Here is a 17,911-nt window from a genome sequence, read left to right as displayed (position 1 = left end):
ACAAACTTGAATAGGAGCAAATTTAAGACCAGGAACTCAGTCTGTCTTTCTATACCCTGTTGATTTCAATGAGTTTTTGTTAAAGGTTTTAGATTTGGGCCAACAAACACACAGCTCTCACATTACGTGGTACCAGGGAAATCAAGCTATTCAACCATCTGTTCTTGTACTATGTACAGGGCTGGCTCTTGGCACCAGCAAAGCAAGCAGGTGCTTGGGGCGGCACATTTGCAGGGGCGGCAGGGATCCAGCATGGGAGCTGAGAACCAACAGGGGGCCCTGGGAGCTGTAGTTCCTTGGTTAGTTCCCTGCCTATAGAGCCAGCCCCGGAGCAGGGAAAGAACTACATTTCCCAGCATTCCCTTGGCAGTGATCAACAGGAAAGGGAGGGGGAAGGAGTGAGGTAGCTGAGACCTCATGCTGCAGCTTGCTGTGAATGGAGAGCTCACTGCTAGAGCGGGGTGGAACTGTGAACGAGGGAACAAGTGTGCCCAAGGAGTAGAAGGCTGTGGCCCAGATATGCCCTTCAGAAGACAGCCCCAGACTGGATTAGGGATACTGGTGTGACCTCACCTTGCAGCCCCCAAAGAAAGAATTGGGTGGACTAAATGGACAGTGCCCCTCTATATCTGAAGCCTAGCAAGGAAGAAACGTGGATCCCACTAGAATTTAAAATGAAAAGTAAAGGAGGGGAGGCTCTACTAGAGGAGCTGGGCAGCTTTAGATACAGTACCAGGCAGGTAGGAGGATTTCCACTTCTGAGCCATGGAAGCAGAAACTGACTTTTCCTTTCCAGATTTAGCTAATATTCAGAAAGGGAATCTAGCACCTGCCTTCCAGATTTGAACACCCTCAAAATTGAGCAGGAGTGCTCAAGCTCAATTTGGGCAGCTGTTACTTCATTTCTCCCAAATCAAATATACTGATCCATTGTAACTTGATGTAGAAAAAGTACAATAAAATTGAGCAAGAAATGCTTCCCAGTGGTTATTAGGACTGGAATTGCTATTTTCAACAGCCAGTGCCTTTTTTTTTTTTTTAAGTTTTATTTGTTTAAAAGGAAGACAGTAATATTGCATTGGCAAATTCCCCATAGAAACAAAAAGTGGAACAAAAGAGTAATAAAGGCACCTCAACTTTTCCTCATTTACATAGGACAGTCTTATAATATGCATCTAGATATCCTCCAATCACACAAGCTGAAAATTGTTCTACTTTACTGCAGTTCTGTAACCATATGGGAACCAATCCTGTCTGTGTTCTGTGCACATCCAAAATTCCTGCTGAATGACCCGCCCTGGGAACGAGTTACCAGTGACCGAGGGGTGGGGCGGCAGGAGGGTGCGGGGGGGAGCCCAAGGCTAGGGTGGGGGGCAGCTAACATTTTTTTTGCTTGGGGTGGCAAAAAACCTAAAGCCGGCCCTGACTATGTAGCCATCATTTGTTTAGTTCATTTAAAGTTCATTTTAGAGCTATATTCCATTTTAACTATCATGTGTGCAGTAGTCTATTTAGCTAACTGTTTCCTGTGTGCTATGATTTTAAATAACTAAGGCCTGTGCTCTCTACAAAGACAGACAGCTATCTCATGTTCAACTGAGTGCAGATACAGCATGCACACGCTGTGCTCTCGCATAGAGCTTTTACTTTTCTTCTTTCCTGTTTTCATAATCTGAAATATTATTCAGTACTTTGCCTCTTGCCAGCCAGAGATACAGATAACAATAGGGAAAGTGAAATTGGCTCATGCAAACCATTACTAATGCAAGCAGAATTTATTCATTCAAGTAACCCTATTGAACTCCCTGAGACTATTCAGGGGAATAAGGACTATAAGGATTAGCCCTAAAAGGGGGGAATTTGGGAACTTCTATGCCATGTGTTATACAGAAGGCCCGACTATATGATCACAGAGGCCCTTTCTAGCCTAAGGGCATCTCTTCACTAGCAGCAGCGCTTTAATGTGGCTGTGTATTCTGTGGCACCAGTGCTGAGAGAGCTCTCCCAGCGCTATAAAAAAACCACCTCCATGAGGGGAATAGCTACCAGGGTTGGGAGCGCAGCGCTGGTGCACTGTCTATATGGCCACTTTACAGCACTGAAACTTGCAGCTCTCAGGGGGGTATTTTTTCACACCCCTGAGTGAGAAAGTGGCAGTGTAGACAAGGCCTTAGAATCTATGAACTACCATGGATTCCCAACTTGGGGTTGTGAACAGTCATCAGGGGGTTGTGACCACCCTGCCTTTCACATATTACTAAATAGGAGCTGAGTCACAATTATATCCAAGCTAAACGGGAGAAGAGTGCTGGGAGGTTCCAGTATGAAAAAGAGTGAGAACTTGGCTACAGAAATCATGTTGACAATTTAAGGCCAAATGTGGATCTCATACACTGGGGTAAAACTGGAGTTATTCCAGTAGAGTTAATATCATCTGGTACCATAGTCTTTTCACTGTAACTAGAATCCATTTAACACCTCTCCCCGGTAGCTTTCCATCTCAAATTTGCAATATCTGTTCGCAGGGAAGAAGAATAATTAAAATACATATCGAAATATGTACAGTGTCTCCATTTACCAAGTACTTGCACTGATTCCCCACCCCTCCAAAAAAAATATTTATTTTTAATTTGTGAGCATTTGAAGGTATGTTTGGAGATCCATTTATAGCAGCAGCCAGATGAGCACAAAATCCCACTCTCAGGTGACATCTTCCAATTTGGGTAGTACCATATGTGACCAAGGTATTAGAATTCATGTTTAGCTGAGCTGATGACACTTGACATGTGCAACATGCATATACTAGATATTATGAAAACTAAGATTATTTTCCCTCTTAATTTTATCACACTCCATACTGATGGTATCTGCAGCTTGTTAGTAGCCGCAAAAGACAGTGTTAAAGAAAAAATAATGCATCTCCAAAGAATGCCACAGTAAGTATAAGCGTTCACATTTAAGTACATTTGGAATTACCAAACCTTAATTAAACACGCATTGGTCACCACTTGCTTTGGATCTACTATGTCGACCAGGGGCTCCTTCATGGCAACATCTCTAATACAGGTCATGTCGAAGCCATACACATTCTCCCACCCTGTCAATGCAAATGGATGTGTCAAAGGTGAGAAGTAATATAAAATAAATAAATAAATCTTTTGCACTTTGCATAGCTGCTTCTGTTCCAGAATCTCAAAGCATTTCACAACCAATTAGTTAACTTTCACAGCACCCCTGTTAAATAGGTAAGTGGCAAAATCTCCATTTTGCAGAGAAGGCACAGGAAGATCAAGGCCCACAATTTTAAAAGTGGCCTCTTGTTTTGGGTTCCCCAGTAACTAAGACACCCAAGATCAGTGGACACTTTTAAAAACGTAGGCATTTAAATGAGTTGCCAAAAATCACACAGCAAGTCAGCCAAATTGTTGTGAATAGAACTCAAAAACCCTGGATCCTTGTCCCTTGCTCTGTCTTCTAGAAAACATTTAATCTCGTAGGCCCTGATCCTGCAGAAACATGAGTAGCCCCTATCGCAGGGGTGGCCAACCTGAGCCTGAGAAGGCGCCAGTATTTAACAATGTACATTGCCAAAGAGCCACAGTAATATGTCAGCAGCCCCCCATCAGGTCCCCCACCCTGGTCCCAGAGTCTCCCACCCACTGGCAGCCCCCACAGTCAGCACCTTCCCTCTCTGCACCGCCCAATCAGCTGTTTCATGGCATGCAGGAGGCACTGGGGGTGGGGAGGGAGAGGAGTGAGGGCACTGCAGGCTTGGGGGAGGGTGAAGGAAGGGATGGAGTGGGGGCAGGGCCTGTGGCAGAGCCAGGGGTTGAGCAGTGAGCACCCCCTGGCATGCTGGAAAGTCAGTGACTATAGCTTCAGCGCCAGAGTCGGTGCCTATACAAGAAGCCACATATTAACTTCTGAAGAGCCGCATGTGGCTCTAGAGCCACAGGTTAGCCACCCCTGCCCTATCTTGTCAGTGGACTAGTCATGAGAGTAAAGTTATGCACATCTTTAAGTTGTTTGGAGGATCAAGACCTTAATGCAAGTACATCATGACAGATTGCCTTCTAAAAAGCTTGCAAGCTGAGTTGAGCTCACTGGGCATTTGAACTGTTCTGATGACTGTACCAGTAAGTGCCTTTTATCTTGCTGAGTTTCTTTCTTTGAACAAATGATCCCCTAGGGGGAAAGTACATTGGCTCTGCTCTTATGGTTGACATTTCTTTGTGAAAAAATACAAAGAACTGTTACATTTTTGGATTTGTTTTTTAAAACCAAAATCATATTACACTCTCCTGAACCAGATGAGTCAAATTCCATTAAACCACACTGCCCCATTAAAAGTCTAAACTGAAAGTTACAAAAGTCATGTGGGCTGCAGTGTGTGCTGAGTAGAAGAATGGCTGGAAAAGCACTTTGAGCATTTAAAAATATTATTATGCATGAGAACAAGCAAGGTAAATTGACAAACCATGGTAGGGAGCAGATTTGCAAAAGCTTCTCCTCTCAGAGCACAGCAGTTGAGTTCTTGGAATTCCCAGCAGGGTCAGAATTGGCAGCAATAGTAAAAGGTCAGTAAGTAGGATTCTAAATTGCAACATATTTGGCAAAGATACATTCTTTGGTAATGGTGTCCTTTGATGGGGTTGTCAACTTGCCCACATTTGGGGAGGTGGAGTGACCAGGGGCGGCTCTAGACATTTTGCCGCCCCAAGCAGGGCAGCGTTCCGCGGGGGGCACTCTGCCAGTCGCCGGGAGGGCAGCAGGCGGCTCCGGTGGACCTCCCACAGGCATGCCTGCGGAGGGTCCGCTGGTCCCGCGGTTTTGGTGGACCTTCCGCAGGCATGCCTGCGGGAGGTCCACCAGAGCCGCCTGCCACCCTAACAGCGACTGGCAGAGTGCCCCCTGCAGCATGCCACCCCAAGCATGCGCTTGGCGTGCTGGGGCCTGGAGCCGCCCCTGGGAGTGACTCCTGAAAATCTTTTTTTCTTTTTCCACCCTCTTGTTGTGATTTCTATCCTTACTCACCCAATATTGGTGTGTTTTCTGACAGCCCCAGCTCCTTGAGGCATGTTACTATAGGAGAATCTCAGCTTTCATTTTAAGTGCCAAGTTTATAGCCCTCATGGTTCCATAAAAAAAGCTGGAAAATATGAACCCTAAAGGATCACAGATCAGAAAGCAAATACCCCCACTCCCCCCAAAAATAATTATTTTTAAACCAATTTCGAGATTTGGGGCAGGGGAATGATTTCTGAGCACCTTCTGAAGCACCTATCACTGCATTTGGCATGTGAGAGACTCTGGTTCCCATCCCAAGAAGAACAAAGTAATGGGGAGAAATAAAAGTGAAGCGAGATACTAGGGAGGAGTTAGAAATGTAGAGGAGAGAGAATAATGCAGTGGGAGAAGAGATTCAGACAGAAAGGAGTAAAGAAGACAAAGAAAAAAATCGATAGTATAAATAGGGAAGAAAGGTGATATCAGAAAAGAAAAATGTTTTGAAGGAATATAGGCTGGGGGGAGGGGGGGAGAACCAGACATATTTAAAAGGGATGAAAAAACTTACAGACCAATAAATCAGGGAAAAACAAGGATACTGGATATGCCTTAAGAAAAGATATCAAGATATAGAAGGGAAAGTAGAAAACAGGATGGAAAGAGAGGGCAAAAAACAGAGAGTGTCCTTTTTGGGGTGACAGGAAGCAGGTTTTGTTATTTTACATGAAGTGTCCTTCATACACCCTTTTGTAACTATGATTTTATGGGATTTTGTCTGCTTCTGCAACCAAAAAAAATCTGAAAATATTCCTGGCTTTGGACAAGGAGGAGATGACAATCCGCTTTGGATGTTGTAGATCTGTATTTCTCAACCAGGGTTATGTGTAGGGTGACCAGGTGTCCGGTTTCCGACCAGAATACCCAGTTGACAAGGGATCCTAGTGGCTCCGGTCAACACAGCTGACCAGGCTTTTGACTGTCCGGATAGCAGCGCTGTGCAGTGGGGCTGACAGGCTCCCTGCTAGCCTCCGCACCGCTCGGCTCCTGGAAAGCAGCCGGCATGTCCGGCTCCTAGGCTTAGGGGTGGCCGGAGGGGTCTGTGTACTGCCTCGCCTGCAGGCACAGCTCCCATTGGCTGGGGCAGGGCAGGGGCCGAACTAGCACGACTCAAGAATGCTCAGCAGGTGGCTGTTGAGAGGTCATGGTGCAGGCCTCTTCCGCTGCTGCCGGCCCACTTCTCCTCCTTGCGCTCCTCCTGTGGCTGGGCTCGAGTTGCAGCGTGTGCCCTGTTGCGAACCGTGGTCGGTCGCCCCATCGCCGGCACCCAGGAGATCGAGGTATGTATCCCCATCTCCCAGTGGTGGGAATGGGGCTGCACCCCTGCATCCCCCACACTGCATCTCTCTCCCCTGTCCCATCCTGCCTTGCCTCCCTCCCCTACCCATCCTAGCCCTGTACCCCTTACAGCACTCTCCCACCCATCTCTCCACCTCCCAGAGCCGCCCCCATGTCCCTCACCCCCCACAGCCCTGCACCTCATTCACCTCCATACACTGCTGCACTCCCATTATGTCTCTATACACTCCTGTGACCTCCACATCCTCCTGCACCTGTAACCTTCTGCCTCCCTCTGCATCATAATCAGAGAGAGAAAATAAAAAGGCAATAAAACCAGACAATAAAACTCAGCCAGCAGCCCGGGGCCCAGGCGGAGCAGAGCCCCCTCAGTGCCAGGCAGCCAGCCTCTGGTCCCTTCGCTCTGGGGCTCAACCTTCAGGCCAGGCACAGCAGCACTGCAGCCCCCTGGGCGAGGGGCCCGCGGGCATGGGAAGTCTCCTGGTGCTAGGGTGATCAAGTAACTGTGGGAGGGGCATGGAGTGAGCTGGAGGCGGGGCCTTGGGAAGGGGCAGGCCAGGGAGTTGGGCAGGGGGGCAGGGCAAGGGCGTTTGGTTTTCTGGAATTAGAAAGTTGGCAACCCTAGCTATGTGTACTCCTGAGGGTACATAGAGGTCTTCCAGGGAGTACATCAACTCATCTAGATATTTGCCTAATTGTACAACGTTTCATACAGTGACTTGTTTATACTGCTCTATATGCTATACACTGAAATGTAAATACAATGTTTATATTCCAATTGATTTATAATTATGTGGTAAAATGATAAAGTGAGCAATGTTTCAGTAGTAGAGTGCTGTGACACTTTTGTATTTCTATGTCTGATTTTGTAAGCAAGTAGTTTTTAAGTGAGGTGAAACTTGGGGTATGCAAAACAAATCAGACTCCAGAAAGGGGTACAGGAGTCTGGAAAGGTTGAGAGCCAGTGCTATAGATGAGTGGTTCTCAAAGCCAGTCCGCTGCTTGTTCAGGGAAAGCCCCTGGTGGGCCAGGCCAGTTTGTTTACCTGCCGTGTCCACAAGTTCGGCTGATCGCAGCTCCCACTGGCGGCGGGAAGCGGCACGGGCTGAGGGATGTGCTGGCCGCTGCTTCCCACAGTCCCCATTAGCCTGGAGCAGTGAACTGCAGCCAGTGGGAGCTGTGATCGGCCAAACCTGCGGATGCGGCAGGTAAACAAATCATTCCGGCCCACCAGGGAGCAGGGCCGGCTTTAGGAAGTGTGGGGCCCAATTGAAACAGTTTCAACGGGGCCCCGGCAGGGATGACTTAAAAAAAAATGTAGAAAAACACGTGGGGCTTGTACTCACCGGGAGGCGCTCTGAGTCTTCGGCAGTGGGTCCTTCACTCGCTCCAGGTCTTCAGCGGCACTGAAGGACCCGCCGCCGAAGTGCCGTCAAAGACCCGGAGTGAGCGAAGGACCCGCCGCCGAAGTGCTGCTGAAGACATGAAGCACCACCAGGTGAGTAAAAATTAAAAAGGCGCCTCTAGCCAGGGAAGGGATTCTCACTGGGCGCGGGGCCCTCTTAGGTGCGGGGCCCGATTCGGGGTAATTGGTGGAATAGGCCTAAAGCCAGCCCTGCCAGGGGGTTTCCCTGGACAAGCGGTGGACCAGCTTTGAGAACCACTGCTATAGATGACCCTTGTAATGGGCCCAATCCTGAATCCAGTTTGTGGTGCTAATGAGTCCCATTGAGCTCAGTGGAAGAACAAGGCCCGCCCCAAGACTGCACTTCAGTCAGAAAAATCAAGACTTTTTTTTTCATGAGTCAATAAGGGGGAGTTGTGTGTGTGCATCTGACTGGTAATTGAGCCCACTAGTTCTTTTCCAAGCACCTATATACCACATGGCCCAATAAGTAGAGCTGGTTGGAAATTTTCCATGGAAACTTCTTTTTGCCAGAAAAGGTCTTTACAGCCAAAACAAAAATTTCTGTGACAATTTTTTAGTAAATGTTCATGCAGTTTTTTTAAAACCTTATTAAAAACTTTTGTTTTGGTGGGGGGAAAAGTCAACTCACTCTTGCCTTTTTAATTCTCTACCCTATTTTTATTCCCCAGTGGTATTTTTTTTAAGTAAAATTATGTTTTTCTCCATCAAAATGAAATGAAAAATTATGTTTAGAAACTTTTTTCATAAATAAATTATCAGAAAATTTTGGACAAATTAAATACTTTTTAAAAAAGTGTGAAATATATATATTTTTACCAGCTCTATCAATAAGCTTTCACACTTACAGTGGTTGCCACTTGTAAAAATGTTAAGTTCCTTTGCAAACTGTTAACGTTACAGTTGTACTCACTGTGCTGAGAATAGGGAAATATATTTGCTTTCCACAACGAACGCTCTGTATAACTTTTCATGAGTGATGTACTCAGATACTTGGATGCTAATATCTAAACTGCATTGTTAAATCTATTCACCTTAATTTGGGTTGTTGCTGATTATGCACTGTATGTATCTTCTGACTTTTAAAAACCAACTTTGTATTTGTGGATAATCTAAGCACTATACCCAGATGTACAGACACTCTTTTCTTAACCTGTGTATTTATTATATAATTTTTTAACATGCGCTTTAATAAAAATTATAAATTTCACCTGAGTGCTGCCTCTACGCTATCACGACACTGCATACCTCTAGGCAGTCAAAAGTGTAGATTTTTATGGTAATTGCTCTAGATAGCACAATGGAGTGATGCAGTTTTTTAAAAAATCCCAGACTCTAAAATCCAGGAAGTTCATATTTAGGGAAGATTACAGGTGGTTGTTGTATTTTTGGAGGAAGGGGGCAAAAATCAGACATTCAACTGACAATGTTCTATACATGCTTTTCCCCTCCCTCTTAATACAGCGTTCCATACTAATGAATGTTTCTTTGTGTTTATCTGGATATTGTATTTGTGACCTAGTGCCCACACTCCGTTAGCTTTCTCGGCAGCTTCTCTTATAGCAAGACTTTGCCAGAGGGGAGCTTGCAGCAGTGTGGCAGGATTGTTGTTCTCCGCAGGTGCAACTAAACACTGGATGATGTAAAACAAACACAGGACGAAGAATGACACCCCACCACCATCCCCCTGCAAAAAATAGATTGAAATTCAAGGAGTTGAGAGCTATGGGCTTGATGGAATGTGACAATGAAATCAGGGGAGTGTTATATAAACACAAGGAGCTTGCTTCTCATCTCACTGACACAAGTCTAATTCAAGAGCCATTCAATTTAGTTCAATTGGCCTGATTCTGATCTCGCACCTGGTTTACACTGGTGTGATTCCATTGATTTCAGTGCAGTTTCTCTTGATCTATGTCAGTTTAAGGGAGACCAGAATCAGGCTACAATAAAGATGTGCTTATGCAAAATGCTAATATCAGCAGGGGCACTGTGCATCTTCACAGCCGCCGAGGCTGATAAAACACCTAGAGCAATAGCTTTTAACTTCTGGCCATATGCTCAATTGGTGTAAATCAGTCTAACTCCATTTAATTTGATTTAGTTGGTGTTGGTCCTTCTTTGAGCAGGGAATTGGACTAGATGACCTCCTGAGTTCTCTTCCAACCCTGATATTCTATGATTCCACTGAAATCAACAGAGCTATTTTGATTTACACATCTGAAGATCCAGCCTATTAAAACAAATAGTAATTCTAAAACTGCAGTTTGCAAATTATTTCACACAGTTTGCAAATCACACACCAAGTGTAAGAAAGCCACCTGAGGGTTTTGTCTTATCTAACCTCACACTAGTGTAAATCGGGAGTAACTCCAGTGAAGTCACGCTGATGTAAAATTAAGATAAGTGAGAGGAGAATCATGCCCAATGTATCTATTATGAAGAGTCCATAAGGCTACTCTATAACAATGTGAATGGGGGAATAAAAATATTTTCATGGAACTGATCACACAGGAGGAATGTATTAGACTTGTACTTACAGTGAATTTTGAAGTCCTTGTACTGTCTGTCTTCAATTGCTACCACGTACAAAGCGGCCCGGTCTGGAAACATAAGCCCTCCAGGTTTCTGTTGATGAATTGTGGGGAAATGGATCTCGTAATCTATTCACCTGACAAAGACATCACATTTTGAACTGCACATACAAAAACCAGACAAGCACCCCCCCACCCCCGCATGCCTTCATTGTTCTCCTTCAGATTTTCACATCGGCTTTTAATATCTCAGAGATTCTTGCACCCTGCGGCAATGTTGTTAGATAAATAGCATCTATTGGAATTGTACCAGCTGTCACTCAAAAGCAAAGCTTACTTTTAAAATGAAAGGTTTCCCAGTTTACTGAGCTCCCCATGCTAATCTTTCTATTAAAGCCTAAGAAAGGGCACTTGAACATAACTGTGTCTTTTTGATGCTGGTGGTAGTAGAAGGGGAGGGCTTGCAACTGGAAAATAAACGACCAGACCTCCAGCAAGGAGTATGACATGCAGAGCACCTACCAGCCACTTGTCTCGTGCAAAGATGACTGTGTTTAGCATTGACTCATAGAAAAGACAGTAACCCATCCATTCACTGATGATGATGTCTACTTTATCCTCAGGCAGTTCAACTTCTTCCACTTTACCTTTAAATATTGTGATTACTGAAAAAAGAATCCAAAAGAAATATGTTTCACATAATAAAAGCCTGACTAAAAGTACCTCACTGGTGAATGTCACTCTACCCCTGCTTTTCATTTTGATTTAAATATATAGACCTGATTCTCCTCTCTCTGCAGCGTAGATCAGGAGTGACTCCACTCAAGTTCCTGAAGTTACACTAGTAAGGAAAAAAACAGTGTATGGGAGAAGGAGATCAGGCCCATGCAATATATAATACACAGAGAGTCATTAGGGTATGTCTGTGGTGCACACTCCTTTCATCAGCATGTAGAGTACATACATAATGGCCTGTGTCTTCCACTCCCCCCACATCCCCAGCATGGGTATAATTACCATTACCAGTGTAGATGGTGCAAGGCTCTGCTTAGGCAAGTAGCGTAAAGACATGCCAGACCTATGCATCCTACATGAGGCTTTCTACATACTCAAGTAGGGCCTTTCCCTGTTTTCAGCCACGTAGTGTCCTGTTGCTGGAGCCTGCTTTTCCCCACCACAGGCAGCTGCTGAAGCCTTTCCCTTCCACAGGGAGCTACACACCATAGTGTGGATACAGCCTGCTTTTCACAATGGCGGGTAGCCACACATTACGGTGTGCAGTGTAGATATACCCTTAGTAGCAATATAAAGGGACGTTGTCAAGATTAAACAACATATATTTAAAAAAACATGCCTTACCTGTTACAACATCTTCGATTGCCAGCCCTTTGGAAGCTGCCATATGTCTAGGTCGTCAGTAGTGGGATGTAAAGAATTCATCCAAAACCCTGAATGCACCCAACCCCAGGCTGTGCTTGGTTTCTAGTACTATTTGCCAACTCATCAGCCCAAGTCCATGAACATTCATGGAGCTAGGAGCTGTCTGATCTCACACTGGTTTTACATGTGTTTTTCTTCCTTGACTTCAATGGAGTTACTCCTGATTTACATTGGTGCATGTAAATGAGATCTACATTGGGCATGTTGCAGTTTACACAGTTCTAAACCCACCCCCACTATCCTGCCCTCTCTCTCACAAACACATTCCCTTGCCCCAACCTCAGTCTGTCCCTAGCTATTTTTTCCAGACCTATTCCCAGCTCGTCATAAGGGTTTATGGAAACACAAGATGTCTTCCACCCCCATCTTCCATCTTTGAAAATGCTCGTATGTCCCTCACTGCCACTCCCAAATTCACCAAGGTCTTCAAGCTAATAGGCAAGAAATGGTTCAAACCTCCATCTCTCTAAAGCAGCAGAAATGGGCAAACAATCTCACTCCTGGTATAGCAATTGTTACACTAAATTCAGGATTAGAGACAGACACCTCAAACGTCTTACTTCAATAGCTAGAGAACTGTCTTGGATTCCATGCAGCTATATGCTAGGGATTATGGAGCAATTCAGCTTGTATAAAAATGTTAGGAAATTCAAGCTATTTCATAAGATGTTTCCTCACTTCTCAGCCCCAGGATTCTAAGGGTTAAACTGGAAAATATTTCTATGAGACAATTCTAATTTACTTTTTGCTTTTTATGTTGTTTTTAATGTCTTTGCTTGTCACCTGACCTTCAACAGTGAAATTTAGACTTGTTAGTTTCACTTCCTGGTCCTCATAAACAAGAACAACCTGGTGCATTTGGGTTTATAATGTTGCAGGAGAATGTTTAAATTTCAATTAAAGTATTTTAATTGAAAAAATGTTGTGATTTCAAATGAACCTTAGTCCATTTTATCCTGGGCTCGTGCAATTTTGAGCTATTTTCACAAACATTTGTCCTTCTATGTGCTGATGCACCATTGTGCATAGGGCAAAGTATAGAGAGCAAGGACAATATTCAGCCTTAAGTACAAAACAATGACTGAAGTTCAACAGCAATTTTAGGAACTGGAAATTCTTCAGATCACATCTAATCTGATTTCTTTATGAATGGTGTATACTTTTCCAGAATGGGTTGTTATCAGTCTATTTTGGACCCTTTTTCTCTGTCCTGACCTTGGTTTTCTTCTTTTACCTTCCCTAACAGATGTTTTTCAGATTTCAAGTTTGAGAAAATATAGGGGAAAAGACTTTTGTATTGAAGATTACTTAAAGTTTAGCTGGAATTAATTGAGCTGATTCTACTTCTTTAACGAATCTTTTCTGTCGCATCTCTAATTTCTGTTCTTTATGCCTGCAGAAATGAGTTCCGGGAAGAAAAGGATTTTTTTTGGTTTTTTACACAAATTCTTTCTAATATCTAGCAACTTCCAAGAAGAACCTATTTGTGATTTCTGATGCCAACAAAAGAAATGATAAAAATCCATCTAGGTTTCAGTCACTGAAGTGTAATTTTATTTTTAAACACAGACTAGCAACCCCATTTCATTCTGGCCTTGTCCCCACTATGGTGAACAACCATAGTATGGGCATGGGTGTTACCCGGGGTTTTTTTAACCCAAAGCTCTTGGTAACTTTTACTCTGTGCGAGGTGGTGTCAGGAAATAAATTAGGAGAGACATGGCCGTCCAACCGATAGATGGCTGGCACAAACAGGACAACACAAGAGTGCTTTCACTTAAAGCTAAACTTTACTTAGTCTCAAGCACTTACACACATCCGCAACAAGTTAGTAAAACACCCCCTTGATAATTACCAAAGCTGAGTGTGGCTTTTAAGTGACACAGCGGCAGGCTTCCGGTGGCCAAATTTTCCATCTGCTGGTGGGGACCGCAAGATGTATCCAGCGGGAGAGTCCAAAAAGAGTCCCCAAACGAGTCCAACTATCTCAAGCTTTTCCCCCTTATTTATACATTAGTAATAGAAGGACATGCTCCTTAAAGAAAACTTGTTAAGTAAGCAGTTTTAATGATCAAGCAAGAGGTTCCTTCTGATTATTGATTAACCCAGGTGTGGGTTTTTTCAGAGTTTGCAGCCTTGAGACCCCAATAGACATTCCTGGGGCACATCCTGCTCTTTTGAAATGCATGTATCAGCAACTTCAATACAATCCTTATCAGGAAGGACGCGGGGTCAAGTTGCCTTTTCTGTGGCACCCCAAACCCCCTCCCCTCCTGCCTTGGTCAAGCTGAGACTGCTCAATGGCCAATTTACAGCTTGCTGACTAGGCTGCCTTTAACAATAAGCCATAGTGGTTTCAGGCAGTTTACTGGTTTGCCAAAGTCTCCTCATACAGGGGGTTAAGTTGAACAATTTACAGGGAAAAAAGAGGTTCCACAAATGAGATGGGAATTAATCCTGACATCCTAATGACTCTCGTACGGAGACAACATATCTGATTTTTCTGTCATTCAACCCACGTTTCTGGAATAATAACTCTTTCAACTACATCTTCAATCTGTGCAGCCATCCTTGACATAGGTACATTTTGTAGCTTCAATTCTTTTTGTAGCATGCATTGTTCCTCCCTGTCTATCCTTATATCCATGACTGGTGGACATTATTAGCTCTTGCTTTCCTGGTAAGTTGAGAAGGGGTGTGAAGTATCAAGGAAGAAGATTTATTCATACATCTCATCTTCTTCATCATGTCCCTTCCATGGCTGGGCTCTCCACAGGCTGAAAAGTGAGTCGAGTCCATTGATAAAATGGAAAGCCCCAGGACAAAGAATTCTGTTTTCTTGAACTTTGATGTAATTTCTGGCTTTTTGTGTTTTTAATTCCCAACTCCAGGGGTCAGCACGAAGGGCTTTTCCCAAAGATTTTAATACCTCATCATTCCTATTAATCCCTCGGTTTTTAAAACAGGTTGTTTGAAGCATGGGTTGGAAAGCCGCAGCTGGGAGGCAGGTCAAGGAGGGTAGATGGTCAGGAAACTCTAGAAGGAAAGGCAAGCCAGACCCGAGGAAGGTGATAGAGAGCAGGTGTCCAGGGAGAGAGGAGGAGGAAACTGGCAGTGAGTGCGGGCTGAGATGAGCTTCAGAGAGTTGCAAGAGGTCAGGCAGCTGGGAAAGGATTGGGTCTCATGACAGTGGGAAAGCAAAGGATCAGCAGTCCTTTATTATATGATTATCTATTGTCATTTTGACACCCCGCAGCAAGTGCTGTTCCATAAAGTTCTTTTTAACAATTGCAGGTTTAACTTATCTAACTACACAAGGTGGGAGCTCCTCTGCTTTGTTTATTTATGTCTGAGGGAAAAATTGCAAGTTACAAAACCAGCTTTGTTTCTTAAGCCTTGTCTTTGATGATGGAAATGTTAAGGATGTTACAGCAAAAAGTTCTCAGCTTACTTACAAAACTCTGAGGTTTGTTAACTCCCTTTCCCCCACCAAAGAGAAATACAGACAAACATGGATGAAAAAAGAAAACATGAAAAAGGAAAAGAGGATACTCCCTCTTCCGGTGAGGTAGCAGGTAGTTAGGAAAATATACTGTAAATGGTAAAGCAAGGTCACTTGAATTGGACTTAATTAGAATTGGTCAAAAATGTTCAAGCTAAAGATTTTTTCATCTCCAAATGAGCTTTTTTGAAGAAAAAAAATCCTGTTGACTTTTTTGATTGATCTCACTTTTTGCAATATTTTTCATGTCATTTCAGTTGAAATTATTATTGAAAAAATTATAAAACATTGACATGATCATTAGAATATTTTTTTTACTCAGAACCTATTTTTCAGTAAATAAAATTTGTTCATAATCGTTTTGTTTTCTATAAAGGATTGATTAACAAAATCCAGGACAAGTTTTTAAAAATTGATCAATTTAAAACCCAGAAGAAAGAAAACAACTTCAACATTTGACTGGCCCCTTTGTGGTCAGGTTAGAAAGGCTTGACTGGTGTTCCAGTTCCATTGTTAGACAAAGTTTTCTACCCCAGAAAAATGAGCAGGCAAAATGAAATCTTGGATCTGCTAAGGTAGGTTGGTAAAATCCTGGCCCCATTGAAATGAACTGGAGTTTTGTCAGTGACTTCAGTGGAGCCAGGATTTCACTCTTAATGTTCAGTAGGTTGGACACCCATAAGCTGGAGTGGAAAATAAAGAAAAGAACAGATACAAAACAAAAGCAAAGACAAGAAAAGCGTTTTCTGAGTTCTTCTTGAGTTTTATAATTTTCCATTCTTGGAAAACTACTAGCCTGTTCACAGCCATCCTTTCAGAATTTTCCAATAGCTCTTAGTTCAAAATCAAGGAAACTTGAACAAACTCAAAACAAATCAGAGCCCAATTCTCAAAACAAAGTTCAAATAAGTTCCCAGCATTCAATGGGTAGTTCTTAGCATGACTCTGGTTAAATGATTTAACTGTTAAGGCAATAATTCATAGTCTATAGCCTTAAATCTATCAAAATCTCTCTCTTGGAAGTAGGACCAGAGGTATTTGTTAAGGAGCAGGAAAGAGGAACTGAGAACATGCATCCTTAAGCTTAAATGACCAGATAAATACATCCCACCATCTCTTACAGACATACAGCCTGACTGTGATCTCACATCAGCTTTGCAGTGGTACAGCTCCTTTGGCTTCAGTAGATCCACTCCACATGTGCATTAGTGGGACTTTCAAAGTATTATTCCATCTTCACACTGAGGAGAATCAGGTCCATTTTCTTTAAAAAATCCTGGACAGCTCACTCAGCAGAGAGAGGTAATTTTATCTCCATGGAACACAAACATAAAAGTCTGCACAAACACCTGCCCTGCTTTCCAAAATCATCTGCTTCTTGACAGACTCTTTCACAACACATTGGCACCTCACTCAGAATCTGCTAGCAGTTTTGGACTTGGCTGCCTTTCCCCAGCTATCTACAGTGGCTGTTTTGAAAAACATTCCTGTCAGGTGTTTTGTCAGCAGCACATTAGTTTCAAGGAGCTGAGAAGGTTATTAAGTTTGGAGTGGCTGAAGACCTAACTTGCAGACTGCAGGAAGAGCACACAGTGAAGCTTGTTAAATTGCTGGCAAGTCACCAAAGGGGGAGGGGGGATTGAATCGCATCACCTGGATCAACAAAGAATAATAATAGGCCAGATCATCCCCTCCTGCAGTAAAACTCTGCAAAGGGGGGAAGAAATTCCATTCCGGGGATGAGGTAGATCCATCTGAACAAAGACCCAGACCCTATCCACACCAATGTGAATACAGAGTAGTATCTGTGAGATTCATTCATTTACATTAGTGGAAAACCAATGAGCTCAAAATGAGGGCCAACATTTATTAACAGAGCTTGATTCTTCTGCTTACACTGAGAGGGGAAGAAGAGTGGGTTGTAGCAAGGAAAGCAGTAAAGGAGTGTTTAAAATAAAGCAGAGCCCCGTCTTTATCTTAGGGCTTGTCTACACTACAGGACTATTTCGAATCTACTTAAGTCGAATTTGTGGATTCGACCTTAATAAGTCGAATTTGTGTATCCATACTAAATACAAAATGAACTTCTTCTCCATCCACATGGGGCCAGGCTGACTTTGGAAAGGGCATGCTGTGGGAAAGAAGCTATCCCCCCCCCGCCTCCCCGCCGCCCCATTTTTTTGGGATTTTCCCATGCTGGGCTGGATGCTGTAAAATGTCATTGAACGCCTCCTTCCTTCCTCCCTGTCTTCTTGGCAGCGGCAGGAAATCTCTGTTGTCGCCGCGTCTGGTGTTACAGCGCGCACGCGCGCCCTGCGAGCAGCATGGAGCGCTCTGCGATCATTCGCTGCACTGTGGCGTGCACCAACTCCTCCGCGCGCTTCCGTCCACCTCTTCCAGTCAGATGCTGAGAAACCGCGGCGGAAGGGAGGCAGCAGAGTGAGGAGAGAGTGACAGAAGTCGAAGGAGAGCAGAGAGGGGCACAGAGAATCATGGTGGCAATGGGTCAGTGGTGGGGGTGGGCAGGGATTCTGGGCTGGGGAGGGGGCACAAGCGTGCTGGTGGGGACCGATGACAGGTCTGGGCTGAACAGGATGCAGATGGTGGCTGGGATGGAACTTGAGGATCTTTTACTTTTCTGGCCTT

General features: G+C 44.0%; 1 protein-coding gene across 4 annotated transcripts in view; it reads right to left on the bottom strand.

Moving 5' to 3' along the window:
- Window positions 1–17,911, bottom strand: part of PRMT8 (protein arginine methyltransferase 8) — a 113,481-nt gene that overhangs the window by 14,673 nt on the left and 80,897 nt on the right. For all 4 annotated transcript variants that reach the window (XM_039538292.1, XM_039538301.1, XM_039538311.1 and 1 more), the window contains 3 exons: window positions 10,846–10,988; window positions 10,330–10,417; window positions 2,982–3,097 (listed from right to left, as the gene is read on the bottom strand). In XM_039538292.1, coding sequence (XP_039394226.1) covers window positions 2,982–3,097; window positions 10,330–10,417; window positions 10,846–10,988 — 347 coding nt within the window. The remainder of the gene's footprint in view (window positions 1–2,981; window positions 3,098–10,329; window positions 10,418–10,845; window positions 10,989–17,911) is intronic.

The sequence above is a fragment of the Mauremys reevesii genome, linkage group 1 (assembly GCF_016161935.1).
Source record: "Mauremys reevesii isolate NIE-2019 linkage group 1, ASM1616193v1, whole genome shotgun sequence".
Lineage (NCBI taxonomy): Eukaryota > Metazoa > Chordata > Testudines > Geoemydidae > Mauremys > Mauremys reevesii.
Note: the sequence above shows the minus strand (reverse complement) of the source record. Positions and strands in the feature narration are given on the sequence as shown.